At 44.3% G+C, this 17,441-nt stretch overlaps 1 protein-coding gene across 2 annotated transcripts; it reads right to left on the reverse strand.

Moving 5' to 3' along the window:
* Positions 1-2,800: 2,800 nt before the first annotated feature.
* gprc5ba (G protein-coupled receptor, class C, group 5, member Ba) lies at positions 2,801-16,940 on the reverse strand. 2 transcript variants are annotated; one of them, XM_026165011.2, is made up of 4 exons: positions 16,203-16,940; positions 6,761-7,780; positions 6,421-6,542; positions 2,801-3,288 (listed from the first exon to the last, which is right to left on the reverse strand). In XM_026165011.2, the coding sequence occupies exons 2-4, from the start codon at positions 7,776-7,778 to the stop codon at positions 3,244-3,246; spliced, it is 1,185 nt and encodes a 394-aa protein (XP_026020796.1). In that variant the 5' UTR covers positions 7,779-7,780; positions 16,203-16,940; the 3' UTR covers positions 2,801-3,243. The 2 variants fall into 2 exon arrangements, with proteins under 2 accessions (XP_026020796.1, XP_026020795.1); XM_026165010.2 differs by having other exon boundaries at positions 2,930-3,288; positions 6,397-6,542.
* Between the last annotated feature and the right edge of the window lie 501 nt (positions 16,941-17,441).

The raw sequence follows: 17,441 nt of genomic DNA on the forward strand, positions 1-17,441 counted from the left end.
TGAAAACCAATATTACCCCTGTCAGCTGCCCCACTGGAGCAGTCTGAAGGCAAGACAAATCAGGAGAGTACAGGCAAGGACATGTCAACCCCAGGGAGTAAGGGTTTTCAAATGGGCTACCCAGGGACGACAAACTTAACATAGAAGTTGTGTGCAAAATCTCACCACAGTCTATTTGATTTTAAACACAGACAATATCAGTCGGACGATTCTCCTTTTTTTGTACTTTTTTTTTTACCCTCAACTCTTTAAACTAACAGAGGAAGTTATTATTAGGTCCAGTGATGATGGCATTTTGTTCCTTTTGGGGAATCATACTGCTTTGGACCATTTCCCTTTGTTTCTCAAGAACCAGCTCGCACAGACATTAAGTGTGTCATCTGATATACACTGAAAGTATGATTGTTGCCACATGACCTTTTACATAAATAGTTAGTATTCAAAAGTAGGTCTGAGAAAGGTCATATATGTAGAAATGGTGATAAGCATGCACAGATAGGTAGTTGACGAGTGCAAAGTCTACAAAGTCACATCATGTTATTCTTTTTTTTTTTATGTACTCCACATAGAGTGAAAACATCACAAGAATTGAAACCTCCCTCCCCCTCAGCTCTGAGTGCTGATACTCAGGAGCTTTGTTTCTTTGCTGCTGACCATCTAAAACCCTGAGGACAGTTCTTCTTGCATGGATATGAGGCTTGTAGCCTGTTTCAGACCAGGCCTGCCCAAACAGAGCCTGGTATAACAGGACAAGCTGTCTTTGGGCATGAAGCTGGCCTGCAAGTAGCAGTCCTATTTTAGAATAGCCAGTGTGTAAGACATAAACATACAGCAGTAGTCAAGGATTGACCCCTTGTCTTTTCTTAGTAAGATCAGGGGCCAGCGCACTGACTATTGGTGGGCTTGAGCCCTGCCTGCTTTGCATTTTCTTTTTTTTTTATAGCTATCCCTAATATATCACAGACTAAGTCATGATTTACTGCATGAAGTGGCAAAATTATCAATAGGCATTGTTGTCTTTTTGAAAATTTGAACATAATCACGTTTGCATCCCCGTAACAGCAAAGTGTGGGAGGTACAACCAACATAAATCCTGATAATTGACAACTCACATTTTTTCCTTAATCAAACAAACAAACAAAAAAATTCAAAATGAAATAAAATAAAATAAAAGCACATCTAGTGTTGGCGAAACATTTCCAAAATGCTATAGTTTAAAAAATACAAGCATAATGTAACAAACAGGCAAATGTATAAACACAAAGCAAACCAGTTAAAAAAAGAAGATAAAATCAGTTTGCAGTGGTCAGTCAGTTCTCCAATGAATCACTGATATCTAAACTCAGCCTACAGTTTAAAAAAAAGGGAAAAAAAGGTAAACAAGCAAGCAAAGCTTTACAGCACTACTATGTACACAGCTCCTCGGGTGAAAGAGAGAGCTGGTGCCATGATGAAGGGAAAGGGCGTGAAACAGAGACTCCAGTGAAACAAGAGTCCTTCTTGGCACAGAGACTTGAGCTATAGCTGTCCACAGAAAGAGTCTGGAGGAGGAGAGGAAGGAGGAGGAGGAGGAGGAAGAGACGCTCCACCAGAAAAAAAGAAAACAGAAATGAAGACAACGACATAGAGAAGAGGAACATGGATACAAACGTACAGACGTGGGAGCCATTTTCTCATACAGATTGGAGGCTGAGTGAAGGAAGTCTCAGAGATTTCACTGTCACACAGACTTCCCTTTGGGGCCGTCTCGTGCTATCTCATTCCTACTCGCCGCCACCCTCCTCCTCCTCCTTTTCCATTTGATCCCCCTCTTTCTACCTTGCACTGTTAATCTGATCTTTCTGAGGCTCTAGGATATCTCCAAACACCAGCCACAGCTCTAAATATAGTCTTGTCACTCACAGCTTGACTACTGTATCAATATAAGTGTTGTTTTTGTAGTTCCGTGCCTCACTGGAGGGTCGAGGAATATTTAGCACCAGAAATGTACCTGGACTTAGATTTTTTTTTTTCTCCCCTGTCGACACTCGTGAAATCACAACACCCACGTACGCACACACAAACACAAATACAGGAACCGAGAACGGGAGACCATTTCATTTCCTCGCTCCGTTTCTTGCTGATATAAAGTGACAGTTTCTCCTGGCTGCTTCAAAACGCCAGTGGCTCTGGAGATGTGGGTGCGTACAGCAGTCTGACCTCGATTCATTAAGCGGCGCCTCTCCCCCCCCCCCTCGCCCGGTCATGACTGACGTTCCCTTTGTCCAATCATAATCCGCTCTGCTTTATTGTACATCTAAAAGCGGTTTGTGGGCAGCGCTGTTCAGGTGCAGCTGTGGTCATTGGGGAAACTTCCTTTCCAGTCACAGTTCAGGCTTCAGAGTTTGTGTTTGCAAAGTGTCCATGCAGGTGGGAGGATGGCAGAAGGTGAGAAGAGTTATGTGTTTTATTCACAGATGGTTCTGATCGCAACCCTAACCCTAACAGAGGTGAGAGAGAGGGAGGAGACAGGTCTGGGGTGTTGAGAGTTGTCGGGTGGGGGGTAACAGTCTGGAGAGGAAAGGTTTGCTGGAGTGTTATAGGGACCACACACATACACACACACACACACACTTTCCTCTTATATGCTGTACATTCACACCTACAGAGGCAGGGTTATTTTAGGAGGGCTCTGCTCAACTTGTACAGTTTGCCCATGTGCTCTGTCTACACCTACGGTGTGGAGGGATGGAGGACAGAGCCAAATGTTTCCACTCGAACGCCTTCATTGTGTGGAGCTGCAGAAAAGACATCCTGCCTGACAGAAAGAGAGAGTGAGCAGGAAAAAGCAATCTATTTCACAGTTTTCAGGGATGCCTACAATGTTGTAGTGTCACAGGAGATAATGATACCTAAAAAGGAATACTGCATGTCGGCATTTTCAGATCAGTCTTTTTCTTTTCTTTTTTTGCTACTTTCTTTCATATTTCCACTCTTCTAGAAAACCTTCAGCTCTGTCCTCCATATCCTGCTCTCTCTGAATCTCACACACACTCAAACAGTAGTTGATTGGCACACAGTCAGTGTTAAAGTCTGTACACAGAGTGAAAGGTCGATGTAGGCATCCGTGCTTTTAGTCCAGTCCAGCCAGACAGGGAGGTGGGCCCTTCGTCCTGAACCCCCCTCATTCTCCCTCCTCACCCTCTTCATCTCGTCCTTTTTTTTTCCTTTTTAAATCACACAGCCTCTTTCCAAACCTCTCGCTCACCACAGCTGCCTCCCCGTGTAGGTAGGAGGGGCAGAGGGCACCTGTAGGTGAAAAAGTTACGTTTGTTAACCGTCAGCAGTCGAGAAAGCATCTCATTTTTAGACATGCATGTTAATTCACATGGTTACAGGGTCTGCATACGTTCCATTCACACTTTATGTGGACACCTCTCTGTGTTTTAAAACAAAATGCCTATGTTTTTGCCATTGCAGATGTATTTACACACTAAAACCAGTCTATATGAATTCTCTCTTCAGGCTATCGAGCTGCCACAATCCAGGTAAATTGCAAATATCTTATGCCATTCACAGAATTGAAGCTACTTTGGCTTTTTTGCCCTGTTATTGACCTCTCAGGTGACACAGAGACTACGTCCACACTAGCTCGGATAGATTTGAAAACGGCGTTTTCGTCTGAAAACGCTCCGCGTCCACACTAGCGTTTTCAGTCGTTTTCACAGAGTTGTGCGTCCACATTGAAACGGCAGAAAACTCTAACGTTCCAGTACTGCACATGCATGAAACGCAAGAAGATTCGGCCTGCCTCGTTTCTGTCTGCCGTTTATTTACTTTCGGGCTCGTTGAAACGTCGCGGCAAAATGTCGAGGAAAAGCACCGAGTTTTTTAAATGGACTAACAATGAGGTGGAGTTGTTGCTGCGAGTAACACAAAAGTACAAAGTTGCCAAGCGAGTGAGAATTAAAGAATTTGAAGAAAAGCTATTTGGAGCATGTACAGACCGATATTAATCTGTTTTAGGGCTGTCAAAATTGAGAGCAAACAAAACAACTGCTGTATAATGCACTCCGCTATCTTTGTTTAATTGGTCACATGACTGCATCACATGACTAAAATGCGTCATCGTTTTTGAGTGTCCACACTGCAACAGGACAGCTCCATTTTGAAATGTATGCATTTTTGAGAGGGTTTTGAAAACGCTGCGTTTTTCCTTGGGGAAAACGCTGTGTTTTTCCTTGGGGAAAACGCTGCGTTTTTCCTTGGGGAAAACGCTGCGTTTTTCCTTGGGGAAAACGCCGTCTCAGTGTGGACGGGAGGCCAAAACGGAGAGAAAACTATGCATTTTCAAACGAAAACGCATTAGTGTGGACGTAGCCAGAGACTAGCTGTACCCTGAAACCTGAGTGGAAAACCTGCAGGCTGTATTCAGGGCTCCAGAAAAGCTAAAAACTGCATTTCTTTTTCTTGTAAATGCATAATTAATATTCCCTATAAAAATGCTATTTAACTCTTCACCCTTTGAAAACCTACTAGGAGTAACCTTTGAAGCTCTTTTATGAACATCTTTCAGGCCTGCTTGTAGAACAAAATGAGTAGGTGCGCATCAGAAGAAGTTAGCTTGTGCAGCTACCCTTAAACCCCCCCAGAAACTGTTCTAATGGTTGTGAAACCACATCTTTAGTGATCTATCCTGAGGTGTCAGAACTAGTCATTAAGGAAACAGGGGACGTCATTGTGGAAAGTGTTAACAAAGATACTGCAGTAAATGATACTGCTCTCTGCCGTAAGGGAACAAATGCAATATTTATCCGTCAAAAAGTATAATGTTTTTATTGATGGAAAATAATGGCTCATATTATTGTATTGCTATTAAATTTTAAAGCCACACGAATCCAATTATAGCAGCTATTATATTTCCCCAAATGCACTGTGGTCAGTTAATAGCCTGGTCTCCAATAATGACCAGCCTCCGGGAAAAAAACAAAGTGCCTGTCATAAAATGTGCATTCCAATTAAAAAAAAAAAAAAAAATCCAACGGTACAATCATATTGTTGCTTTTTGTCGTGTTTAATTTGTTGATTCTGATCCATTTCGGTTTGTCATCCATTAATACCAGCCAGATGTCGTCACATATGGTTGCCTACTCCTTCAGATGGTTCACAATAAAACTCTTATTTAGGAATAAAGGGTTTTGGAAAGTGCTGTGTTTTTATCATTGGAGTAACTTAACAGAAAGTGGAGTGGATCTGAAAGTGAGGCTTTATACAAAAATAGTGCTGCAGTGACAAATGGGCGAACATGACTCATCACACAGAGAGAATTAGAAATAAAGCTTTACCTCCAGCACAGGCCACCTTCACATTTAGCCAATGCAACTTAGCTTGCACTTTAGCTAAAGTTACACTTATGTTAAGTGTAAATATGTGGGTTTAAGCAGGAGCTTATTAATTTAGTACAAAGACTGATTTAATGTATTAAAAAAGGCTAAATGTTTCCATGTTTCCACTTTCAGCCTGGCAGATGATTGATATTTACTGTAAAGAATGGAGGGGTATTGATTTTCCTGTTTTACTTGCTGTAAGATGGGGAATGTGCCAGTCTCCTAAAATGTCAAACTGTACTTAGACCATTATCAACCTTGCAATACAATCCTGCAGTTTTCTATTTAATTCTTTGTGCTCGTATTTGTTTTAGTATCCTTTAAAACTGCTGTTAAAGGTTCTTTATTTCATGCTTTCTGCAAATCGGTTCCTTCAGAGCGCCCTGAGCCGGCTGTACAAATAAACGCTGCCTGCCTTTAATGGGGGTGCACAACAACACCGTTCATGCAGACTAGTGATATTTTATGCAAAGCAGCTTAAGGAGACGCCTCTCCGTTCCCTTTGTCAGCTCGATCAGCACGCCCAGCTGCAATTTCTAGGAATAGTGACTACAAATTATCTCTGTCAGCAGAGTGTCGTTTCAGCTTTTTAGACTTCTGTAATATGCTAGGTGTTGTTGGGTTTGCTTAATTCATAGCACAGTGGCTGGAAAGCAGTTTACCTGCACCAGCCATGGTGACCATTCATCCTGCACAATGAATCTTGCTGGGTCACCTGACGGTGGCATCATTAAGGGGACAATTGGTATTATATTTTTACACAGACAGCAGAATAAGAAGCAGAAGCTTCCTCACAATCACCCTTACACAGATCAATGTCAGATGAGTGACCATTTGTGACAAATCCATCCATGCACGTGGAACAAACACAGTCGCTTGAGAGTTTCCAAACACAAACTGAGTACGCACGCACACACTCTCACACCTCTCCCTCATTCTTGTGCAATGACGTATGGTCCAGAACGCACAAATGTGCATGCAGTCTTGTCGGCGTGGTCGAATGAGAGAGCGGCGTGTAAGCGGCGTGTACCTGTGACTGGGAGGATGTACTCACCGCTCCCCCGTTCAGGATCATGGTCATCTCGGTGGGCTGGTAGACGTTGCTGCGGAAAGGAGCGCTTGGCCTGGCACCGGTGTTGCTGCTGTGCTGCCCGGCACCGCCACCGCTCCTCAAGCCTGGCGTGGAAGAGACGGACAGAGATTACTCACCCTGACTCACCACTCGGCTTACTGTCTGGAGGAACCAAAGAAACACTTGCAGAAATGTCCTCCTGCAGTTATTACTAGCCAAGCATACAAATGTGTCCAAGAGTTGCATTAGTCACTTTGGCCTACATTCCTCCTACAAAGCTAAATTACGCCTGTTTGCTCAAAAGTATCAGATTGTGCTGTACCTGCAGTGTTCTCGTCATTATATCCATAGCCCTGGTTCTCCACAAACTGCCTGTGAGATAGAGGGGTGTCATCGTCGAAGCTCGTCTCCCTCATCCGCGTTGAGTTCTGGGATGTGTCGAAATAATCCGGGGCAGTGGGTTGGGGAGGGGGTCTCAGGCAGACGTGAGATTCGGGAATGGCATGGAAGATCAGCAGCAGCCAGCCCTGAGCAACCAAAGCAATAGCCAGCGCTGGGTCATCCCACTCTGGAGACCTGCCGAGCCAGTTGTTTCCATACAGATAGAAGCCCACCCAGGCCACCCACAGCAGCAGTGACATCAGGCAGGTGACCAGCAGCCAGATGGCACTGCAGCGCCACTGACGTGTCTTGCCACACAGGGCCAGGGAGGCTGCGGTCAGCGCAGCTAGTAGGAGGGCTAGCACGTAGCTGCATGCCAGTGCGAAGTCCAGAGGAAGATACTGACAGGCAGCTTTTCCTTCCCTCAGCACGGTCAGAAGCAGCCACTCTGCAGCAATGATGCCCTGTACGGCACTCAAACCCAGTGCCAGGCCGGTTAAGGCACAGCCACCAGGGCTGCGACGCTCCCTGCCAAGCCTGCGCAGGCGGACGCCCTGAACCAGCAAGCAGGAGAAGCAAACAGCAAAAAGGAGACCCCATAGGGCCCTGCGAAGAAGACACAGTGACTCATCCCGCTCAATCAGGTAAGCAAAGCTCAGGCCGAACAAGCCAAGGATACCGAGAAGCAGAAGGAGGATAGGTCCCACGCCGCTGCGCTTCTCGCCCTCACTGATGTGGCGTAAACGGCACAGCAGGACTAGGGCGAGCAAGATGGCAGCCAGCACCCCACCGGCAGCCACAGATTCAACGGCCACCCCCCATATGGAGTCCAGGTCACAGAGGAGGGTGTACGGACGCACAAGGCCCCAGCCACAGCCTCTAGGGAGCGGCTCTGGCTCGCTGTTGGCACAGTGAGCAACAGTCAGCAGCAGCAGGAGGAGAACTGGTGGGAACGCCATCTCTGAGAGAAGACAGATAGCGAGATGATGCAGAGGTAAGGGGCAATGAGGGAGAGTGGAGAAAAGTAGGGGAGAGAAAGTCAGTAAGTCATTCTGGTCAATAACATTTGCAAAGCTGTAGAGCTGAGCAGTCACTCCCACAGCAATCATTCCTTTGTGTGACAATAAAGACAATCGGCCACTGCTGTGTTTTAGAGAGGGAACAAAAGACAGTAGTTCGTGCAGGGTGAATGACTGAAGCCTTTCTAACACACACACGTCCTGTTTCACCAATAATAGCCTTTAGCCAGACCTTTTTTGAACCTTTTTAGAAGTTTTTTAAAGGGTTCATTTCTGAGGTAAATGGCTTCAAATAAAAACAGCAACCCTCCCATGCAATGAAAAATACAAAAGAGCCCTACACAACCTACCTACACAACAACAGAGTTTTTGGGGTGTGATTTGTCTAGTCTTATCCAGCACACTAGCCTTTGGAGTGCTGACAGGGGAGCTGCAGCATCATGCATATTTTTATGAAAAAAAACAAGAGAAACAGAGAAAGGAACTACTGTACACTCAGTTTGGCTCACTATCAGGCATCTAAGGGCACCTAGCGACAATCTATTGTAGACAACAGCAACAGAACCTCGAGCACAAGTACAAACATTTGTGTACTTTTGAGAAAAGTGTCCCAGTGAGGGGAAAAACAAAAAACAAAAAAACCCACATAAGCACTCTGCAAAATCAATGCCGTCTCAGTCTCCCTTTTCCTTTATTCATCACAGTTGTCAGCCACACAAACACACATAAAAATACACAATCTTTCATTTCATTGTGGGCTTTGCTGGGATGATCAGCGCTGTCGTTTCACCTGACAAAGCTGTGTGTTTTATGGGAGGTTGATCTGTATTTAAAGGCGCCACAACACCGCGCGCACAAACATATCTTCCTGCCAGGCTGCTGTCACTAAGCTTTCGGGCATTCTTTCCAGGCTGGCTCATGCACACTGCTCTTTTCTATCCTCTCCATGCTTACAGCTGCACGTTGGATTGTTTATTTCAGAGAACTTTAGTCACAGTGCGAGTCCGCCACGAACGTCTCGCTGTGTCCACGAATAGACAGTGTTTGCATACCACATAGTGAACACTGGATATTTCCAGCTTCATGTCCTCTGTCTCTCTATATCAAGTAAGTTGGGATGAGTCATATGGTTGGGGCGATAGAGGAGAGTACTAGGTTTAAACACACCAGTTATTAAATAGAGCAGACTGGAAGAAGAGAGAAATAGACTCAAGACATTTGGAAAATACGAGGAAGTCTAGTCAATAAGTAGCAGTGTAGCCCCACTTTGGGCTGTACTGTCTTTGTGACATTTCTGACTTTCCTGTAAGGTATGACAGTAAAGAGGAAACCAGCTACAATCAATATTTTTTAACAACATTGCATTAAATAAAAACCATCGCTCATATTCCCATGGAGTCCTGCAGCTCTCTGCTGCTCTATATTGACTTTCAGCTCATTGTTCAGATGTCTGTCTGCCACTTTACCGGTGCCATTTACTTTTAGCTTCTAACAAGAGCTCATTCTAACTCTCCTTTGACAAAAGGACACTCAACAGTAGATTTAAATATAGCAGGTTGACTCTAAGCTAATGATTAAGTTGCTTCATAATGGCTGGATGTGTAGATAAGCTCAAATTGACTGCTCACATGTTTGTCACAGCTTAGAGCGCAACATTGGACGTGCTCTAAAATCTCAATAAAAACAAGCAGATTTGAAATAATTTAAATGCTGTATTAATACAAATAAATCATCTGAGACTTAACAGTTCTTGTGTTGCTCCAAATTAATTCAGTGCATTACAGATCTGGACTGTAGGATGGGTCAGGCTAACTGCCTGCGCTCTTTTTTCTCCTATGCAGCCGTGTTGTTCTAACACACGCAGAATGTGTTTGGACATGGATGGGTGGACGTCATATGTCACTTAGTCTTAACAGTGTCTTCTTAGGTGTGCAGGTCACCCGTGACATGTGCACTAATGTACCTCCATACCATCAAGGATGCTGACTTTTGAACTGTGTGCTGATAACAAACCAAGTGGTCTCTCTTCAGTGAGGAGCCAGTGGTTAATCAAGGTCTTGATGGGGGTGGGGGGACAGACAGACACTCTGTCTCTAAAGCTGAGACAGAGAGAAAAAGAGCAGTAGCCCTATGGCATGCGGTTTGCTTGGTGAGTTGTACCAGCACCCACTAGTCAAGGTCTTTTTTTCTAATGGTACAGTTTTACATCACATAGAAAATATATTTACTGCCCATGCAGTGATTTTTAGTACTGCAGTTTAAGTTTAATGAAGTACAGGCTGAGGCCCTAAAGGTCACCACTGTTTTAGTTTTCTGTCTTGTCCTTTGCAGAAAGAGATTTCTCCAGATTCTCTACATCTTTGAATTATATTATAAACTGTAGCTAAGATTGCTTACACATCATTTAAAAAAGACCAATAACACCCATGTTCAAACCTATTTTGCCACAAAAAAGGTCATAAAGATGTAAAAAAAAAAAAAAAAAGGATTATTAATCTTCTATAAGAAACTGAAAAACACAATATGTACTGCTTTATAATTCTTCTCCAGACCTTCCTTCTCGCCCTGCCTGCATAGTTGGACCATCCATTTATTTACAAGCTTTTGATGTTTCTTTCCTCATATACATTTAAGATGGATTTTTTAAGAGAGCAGTTGTTTACAAGTTTGCGAAATAGCATTATTTATTTCTCACCCCCCCCCCCCCCTCCCCTGAGGGCATAACAGTGAAAGATGTGTGCATATATACATATGTGCGTTGTGCATATTCATGTGTTTCGAGCCCTTTCATGTATCCTTCAGAGATTTACACTCTCCAAAATTCTTCTTCATGCCTCCTCATTAATAAAATTCTTTGCTCCCTCATTTCCTGCTTGTTATTTCCTGTTGTCTCATCCCATCCTTCCTTCCTTGCTGCAGCAGCTCTTAGCCGCTGGTTATTATTGGTCTATATTAACATCAATCAGTGCTTACAGAGGAATGACTCACCAAAACACACACACATAAAAATCCAGAGCTGGATCTTTTTGTGCATACAAAAACACCTGACATTATCATGCACGCCTCAACGCACAAAAACACTCATGTTTCCTCCTAACATCATCCCGCTTTTTATGCTCCGTCACTAAACTACAAGAACAAGGGAGAGCAGCCAAGGAATTAAAACCTCACTCGCTCATCCTCAAAAAGCCAAGCAGCCTGCTCCTCCTCCTTCTTTTTGTCTTTCTTCCACACATCCTTTGTCACGTTGTAATTACTGGGACATTAACGCTTTGCACTCGAGACAAGTGCACATCACAACAGGACACGGAGGGACTGGAGCTTGTGGCCTGCACACTCGTGACTTTTTGACTCGCTCGCCATCTCGTCACCCCCCTCTCACACAGATGGTTGCTCTGGCTGCTTTTTGAGTGGCTTGGCAGACCGGTAAGCTGCAAAGCTGAAGGATGCGCAGAGAGAATGGCTGCACACATGCACAAGCAGCGAGACGTGCATGTGCAAAATGCTACGCAGAATATGCCGCACACCTACAGACACCTCTTTTTTACTTCAGCTTTACACGAGTGGTTTTAGAAGCGAAACTGTCTGGCCTTTTGGTTTGTGCAGCACAGAGGATGTAGCCGCCGTCTCGCCCTCCCCTCGCTCTCTAGACGTGTTTCTCTCTCTGTCACTCATCACGCAGCCATCTCTGCCCTCCCCTCCATTAAAAAAAAAATCCTCTATTCTGTTGGATTTTCAATGCCACCGCTCCTCCAGAGCAGCCAGAGCGGCCTCGACTTGCTGTATTTGAAGACGTCAAATCAAAATCAAATCAAATCAAATCACTTTTATTGTCACATCACATGTGCAGGCACACTGGCACAGCACATGCGAGTGAAATTCTTGTGTGCGAGCCCCACAAGCAACAGAGATGTGCAAAGACAACAACACAAACGAGCAAAATACAAGAATGGCCAACCTGAAACTAATAAATATATGTACAATATATAATAGTGTATGCATTTCTGGATGTGTATACTAAATATTTTCCTACGTGTGTGTGTGTGTGTGTGTATACACATTTTTACAAATTAAATAGTAAAAAAAAAAAGAAAAAAAAAAAAGACGTGCTGTGAAAGATGCGCCTCGTACACCTCGACTAGTCCCCCTCTTTTGCTACCCAGTGTCTAATCCCTAATGCACCGTCTTGCTTCCATTTTGGCATCATTTCCCCTTTTCTGCTTGTGCCCCCTCGCGCCTTCCTACTCCACCTCCTCATCCCCCCTGCTTTCCTTTCCTTTTATTTTCACTGTGTATCTTATGTAACTGAGGGAAGGATCCAGCTCCTGCCAGTTCTGCTGCATGGCTGCTGTTTCTCAGGCTTCATCTTCCTCAGTGCCAAGAAGCCTGCTGGCAACCAGAGGTCCATCTTAGTCCCCTTCATTTCCCATCTAGCAGTGTTACATGTGTTGCTTTCGCATAAACATACTGGCATTATGTTCACGCAACATCCAGCTTGGTGGCATTTACCATGGGTGTGTGTGTGTGTGTGTGTGTGTGTGTGTGTGTGTGTGTGTGTGTGTGTGTGTGTGTGTGTGTGTGTGTGTGTGTGTGTGTGTGTGTGAGAAGGCAACACATTGTGACACAACACTGATTGTGGAAAGAATGCAGCATGCAATTCCTTACAGCGCTGCTGTTAAAACGCAACAGGAATACAAGCATGAGAGTGCAAATGTGCAGCACTGCAGTCATTCAGATCTGCCCCAGGCTGGATAGGCAGGGATGGGGGTGGGAGGGGGATAGGGGTTGGGGGGGTGGGGGGTAGAAACAAGCTGTCCTGTACAATTACAAGCTCCAACAATTATCAGACGTAGCTCACGAGCAGATGCTTTCTAATTACCCTTGTGATAATTGGGAGGATTATTACGATTTGACAACCCGCAGTAATTGTCATTTTTTGAGTCTTATGCCGAGAATTTGAATCTGAATGGGGATGAATCTGTGTCTGTACGAGGGCTTAAATGCATAGGTATACATCTGGAAACGCATGGATCCAGCTGTTGAGGTGAGCGGGTCAACTGCACGTCTTGTCCTGCCATCTGCTTGCTGGTGACACCGCTCAATGACGCCAGCATTATCCACCTTTTCTTATAACACTGCATACGTTTACATTATTAGCTGGGGTTATATATATAATATGAACCCAGGCCTGCAGTGGCTTCAGGAATGAAAGCCTGGTCTGAAAGAGCAACTCGTGTTTGTCCCTCTCCACTGATTCATCCTTATAGAATATTATGAAGGTTGCAATTAGATCCTTTCAGGGCCTTTTTTAAAAATAATGATAATGTTGTTTATATAAAAATCTTTGCTACATAATAACTAGCTGACAAGCAAAAAAAAACCAAAAAAACAAATAAAGTCAGGATAGTGCATTGACAAAAATCTATAAATTACTTAAAATACTGACCATTTGAATAACAGGTGTTTATTCCTGTAACTTTTTCAGTTATTAAATGAAGTACATTATAACCAGTTAATATAAGAGTTAGTTTTATTCTATTCTTTCTAAGGACCTAGTGCTGTAGTGTAAAAGTATATTAAGACTGTACATGGTCTACAGATGAAGACGTTCTGAGTGAGAGGGCTGGCTCGAACATCTTCTTCCTTCCAGTTTTCATCAACCAGTTTTAGAGGATCTGAGAGGGTTTTAAATTAAACTTGGCTTGGCTGGACTTGGTTTTATTTCCTATAGCGACGAGTCTTCTTTCTCTCTTGAGAACACTTTGACAAGATGACCAGAGACAACCTCTCTACCAGTGCATTTAACCAGAGTCACAGACATTCAATGATGAAAACCGCCAATATGTGGCCAATTTATATGCTGAGTCTCATGCACGAATATATATTTCTATACTTCCAAGTTTTGTACTTCCTGCAAGGCTGCTGAAATAAACAGACCTGAGATCCCAGCGACACAGCAACAGACATCCTAGAGTTTCCTGTGCATGGATTGGAGACATCTACAGCAGCTTTGATCCTGCAAGTACAGCACGCTTTCTTCAGTATTCCGACAAGATTTTTGTCGTAGCCGGTCAACTGTTACCCATTCATGACGCCATTTTTTTGATGAAGGTTTATCATAAACAAATGCGAGGGAATGGATTTGCTGGAAAGCATCCAACCTCCTACTTCACATAAAATAGCCAAAAGTGAATTCCATCATCTGATCTGACTGCGTTTGTCAACAGTCTTGTGACATTTGTGAGCTCGATCATAATCCAGCTGGTAGCAACAGACAAAACAATGGAAATTTAAAGAGAAAAATGAGGGAAGTGATGTGTTATTGCACTGTGATGTACATGTGGGTGCTAAAACAGTGGGAAGAAGTTGGAAAGGCAAAGTTAAGGGAAAAAAAACCCTCAAAGACAACATATATAAACAGGTTTAGGAATAAAAAAAAACCTGAAAGAAGAGCCTGAAAAGACGTGATACATTTGCCACACCAAGCTCTTGGGTGCCATACTGAAGAATCTGACAGTGTAAGTATTCTCCCAAGACTCTTCAGACATCCCTGGCCACCCTAATTAGGCCTCATTACCATGTGACTGGACTCGCAGCGAGACCATATGCTAATTGACTTGGCAATTAAGAGCGCCAGTGTTTATTCTCAACCCTTACTCCCCTCCCTTGACTATCTTGTCTCTCTCCCTCCGACAATAACAACAAGCGTGAGGTGACGGGTCAGATGTGAAGGCATGCCAAACCCCAAAGTGTACCCTGAAACTAGAGCCACGGACATCTGGTGTCACGTGTTCTGCTTCCGTGTGACACGAATGAGCTGCATCCATTATAGATAACTTGATGAGACCCGGGGTGGAGATGAAGGAGGCTGGGGTTGGAGGGTGGGGGTGGTCACAGGGGCCCAGGGAGATCAGATTTGGTTAGAGAGCGTGATAGTGATCAGAGAGGCAAGAGGAAGAAGGAACAGCCGGATATGCGGAGGAAGAATTGGAGCGAGGCTCTTGCCTGGAGCGTGTGTGGGTGTGTGTGTGTGTATGTTGGAAAGGGTGGGAGGTGCATGATCACAAATACACATATAAAAGGAGAAGCAAGGAGTTCCCATGTAAGTGACAAAAATACCCCATTTTATACAGTCAGCTGCTTCATGTGTACATGAAGCTACACACACAAACACACATACACGTTTACAATCATCTGAACACGGCACATATGGCGTCCTCCCAGAGGACAAACTGTAGCTTTATTTTTCCCCAAGAGGATGCTAAGTAACTCATGAATTCACAGTCTGACAATAAACAGCTTCAGCCTGCTGAATATTGATTAATGATAGAAAACAAAGCACTCCAAAACAGGCCAGTGAGCTTACTCGGTACACAATCCTGCGCTCAGAGCTCGCGTATCATCTATCTACTGATCAATAAGGAGGGTAATCCATAAACTGGCATCAGTTTCCATGCAAAGATCCTTTTTCTAATTGGGCTCAAGAGGTCATTTAAGTGTGATTTCTTGTCAAGTTAGACATCCAGGGCACTGTGTCCTGTCTGCAAGGCCAGCATGAGAGGTTCAAGTCTACTAAAAGGGACACCCCTGTGTTTTAGCTGGCCAAAGAAGCAGCTTAATGCAAACACAAATTCAGAGAATGCCCTTTTCTTCTTTTCCTTTTTTCAGCATCCCCCTCTCTCTTAACAATACGACCACATGGGAGGATCCCTGGGGGCTTCCAGAAGAGTGTGTTTGTTTGAGGGACCAGAAGTAAGGCCATTGTTATCCTGGGGGTGGGGGGAATGTGTGTGTGATTCCAAAAATAAAAGAATGACATCTAACCTCCGAACTAAAGCACGGCGGAGTGATTGACACTCCCAAAATATCCCAGTGTGTTGTGGGATGAAAATGGAGTCGCTGCCACTAAAAGAGAGCAGCGTTTCTATCCTCGTGAGAAAAAAACCTCAAATGTCTCACCAGTCGAACTGCTTCAGTCATTTTCTTTAGTTTTTACCTAATTTGCCTTAAGCTCGAGACAGTATGAGCTGAGCATCGTGCATGAATATACATTTCTGCAAAAATGCTCAACCCATGTTTGCCCTCTGCTCCCCACACCTGCATTTGGTGCATCGCCTTTTTTTCTACGGCTGTCAGTGATGCAACTTCCTTCTCAGCTGATAAACCCCCCTTTAAAAAAAATCGGCCTTAATACAGTACAGACGCAGGTGCATTCAAATAAACAGTGATTCCCTGTAGGGTATTCAGCCAAACAGCCCTCAGTAAATGTCGTGCGTACACATTTCCACAAGGATAACTCCCCCTGCCCCCCCCTTTCCCCTTAAAAAATCAGTATCTGTAGGCGACATGGTGAGCAGCACGTACCTTGAACGACGTAAATTAAAGATGTTCGAGGATGAAGACGGGTGCACAGTTGTCAGGTTTGATGGGAAACACAATAAAAATGTCACATTTCGTAATGAGCTCCGCTCGCTGGGTTTGCGTATTCTCTCTCCATCCACATGGACCCTTATGAGATAAGACCAGAGGATTCCTCCTGCTCCTGGTTCCACACCAGAGGTACCCGGTTATTCAGCCCGTGTCTGTTTTCCTCAGCGGCAGAATGTGCATGAATGGAAGTCCAAAAACAAGAGAGAGGATGAGACAAACCGGGTTTAAGGGTTGAAATATTTAAGAGATTCTTTATCGTTTTCCCTTTAAATCCTTTGTTCAGCAGTGCGCATATTTGACTTTGATTCGGCACCAACGTCGGAGTGTTCACCGGAATAAATAAAACAGACGGCCGGTCAGAATCCTGCGATGCCCATAACAACACGGATCCCCCCTCTTCCAGTTACTGCGCTGATTATGCCGCTGAATGTCCGGGCTGACTCTCGCTGCTCCCCGCTGCACCTCTCCCGACTCAGCGCATCACCGAAGCTGCGCTCCGCATAACGTGCGTAATGATAATCCTTCTACGCGCACAGAGAAAGTGACAGCTCTCCACAGCCGCCACAGTCCCCGCCGTCTCTGTCCTCGTTCACTGTAACCGTGACAGATTAATTGATCACTGACACGTGCACGCTTTATTAGCTCGCTGCACGACGAGACTCGAGCGCGTGCACGCGCACACTCCACTCCACCTAAGATCTCTGTCACTGTTTCAGCCTGTGAGCACAGATTGGACCCTCTACATGCAACTCTGTCACATCCAGCTGGTGCGGCACTGTTCCGAGCTCACAGAAAACACACCAATGCAACGTCAACTTATCCAATGCGTTTCCGACTGTGCCTTTCAGAATAAAGTTCTCAAGCTAATGTCCTCTATTCCAATAGAGGTAATAAATAGTAGTAATAAACACGCTTAATAACGTGGATGACGAATGAAATGGCATTTAGGTTGATGGCTATAGCTCGTTAGGTATCCCGGGTTATCTACCAATTGGGAGGTTGGGGGATTGCATGCCATAAAGTATCCTAGGGAAAGATATTTGAACCCTAAGTTGCTCTTCAATTTATTCATCAAAGCAGATTGAAATGTAAAAATGAGGCATGCTTTACGAAGTGCTCCGAGTGCTCCTTGTAGAGTAGAAAAGCCCTATATAATAACTACTTTTAAATCTC

This window comes from Astatotilapia calliptera, chromosome 4, assembly GCF_964374335.1.
Source record: "Astatotilapia calliptera chromosome 4, fAstCal68.1, whole genome shotgun sequence".
Lineage (NCBI taxonomy): Eukaryota > Metazoa > Chordata > Actinopteri > Cichliformes > Cichlidae > Astatotilapia > Astatotilapia calliptera.

What these genes read in the sequence shown, in the direction of transcription:
- gprc5ba (XM_026165010.2), bottom strand. Translation starts at nt 7,778, where the DNA reads ATGGCGTTCCCACCAGTTCTCCTCCTGCTGCTGCTGACTGTTGCTCAC. An exon ending in TAATGACGAGAACACTGCAG is followed by an intron (nt 6,543 to 6,760) that starts GTACAGCACAAT and finishes CTTCCACGCCAG; the next exon opens with GCTTGAGGAGCGGTGGCGGT. An exon ending in GTACATCCTCCCAGTCACAG is followed by an intron (nt 3,289 to 6,396) that starts GTACACGCCGCT and finishes TTTCACCTACAG; the next exon opens with GTGCCCTCTGCCCCTCCTAC.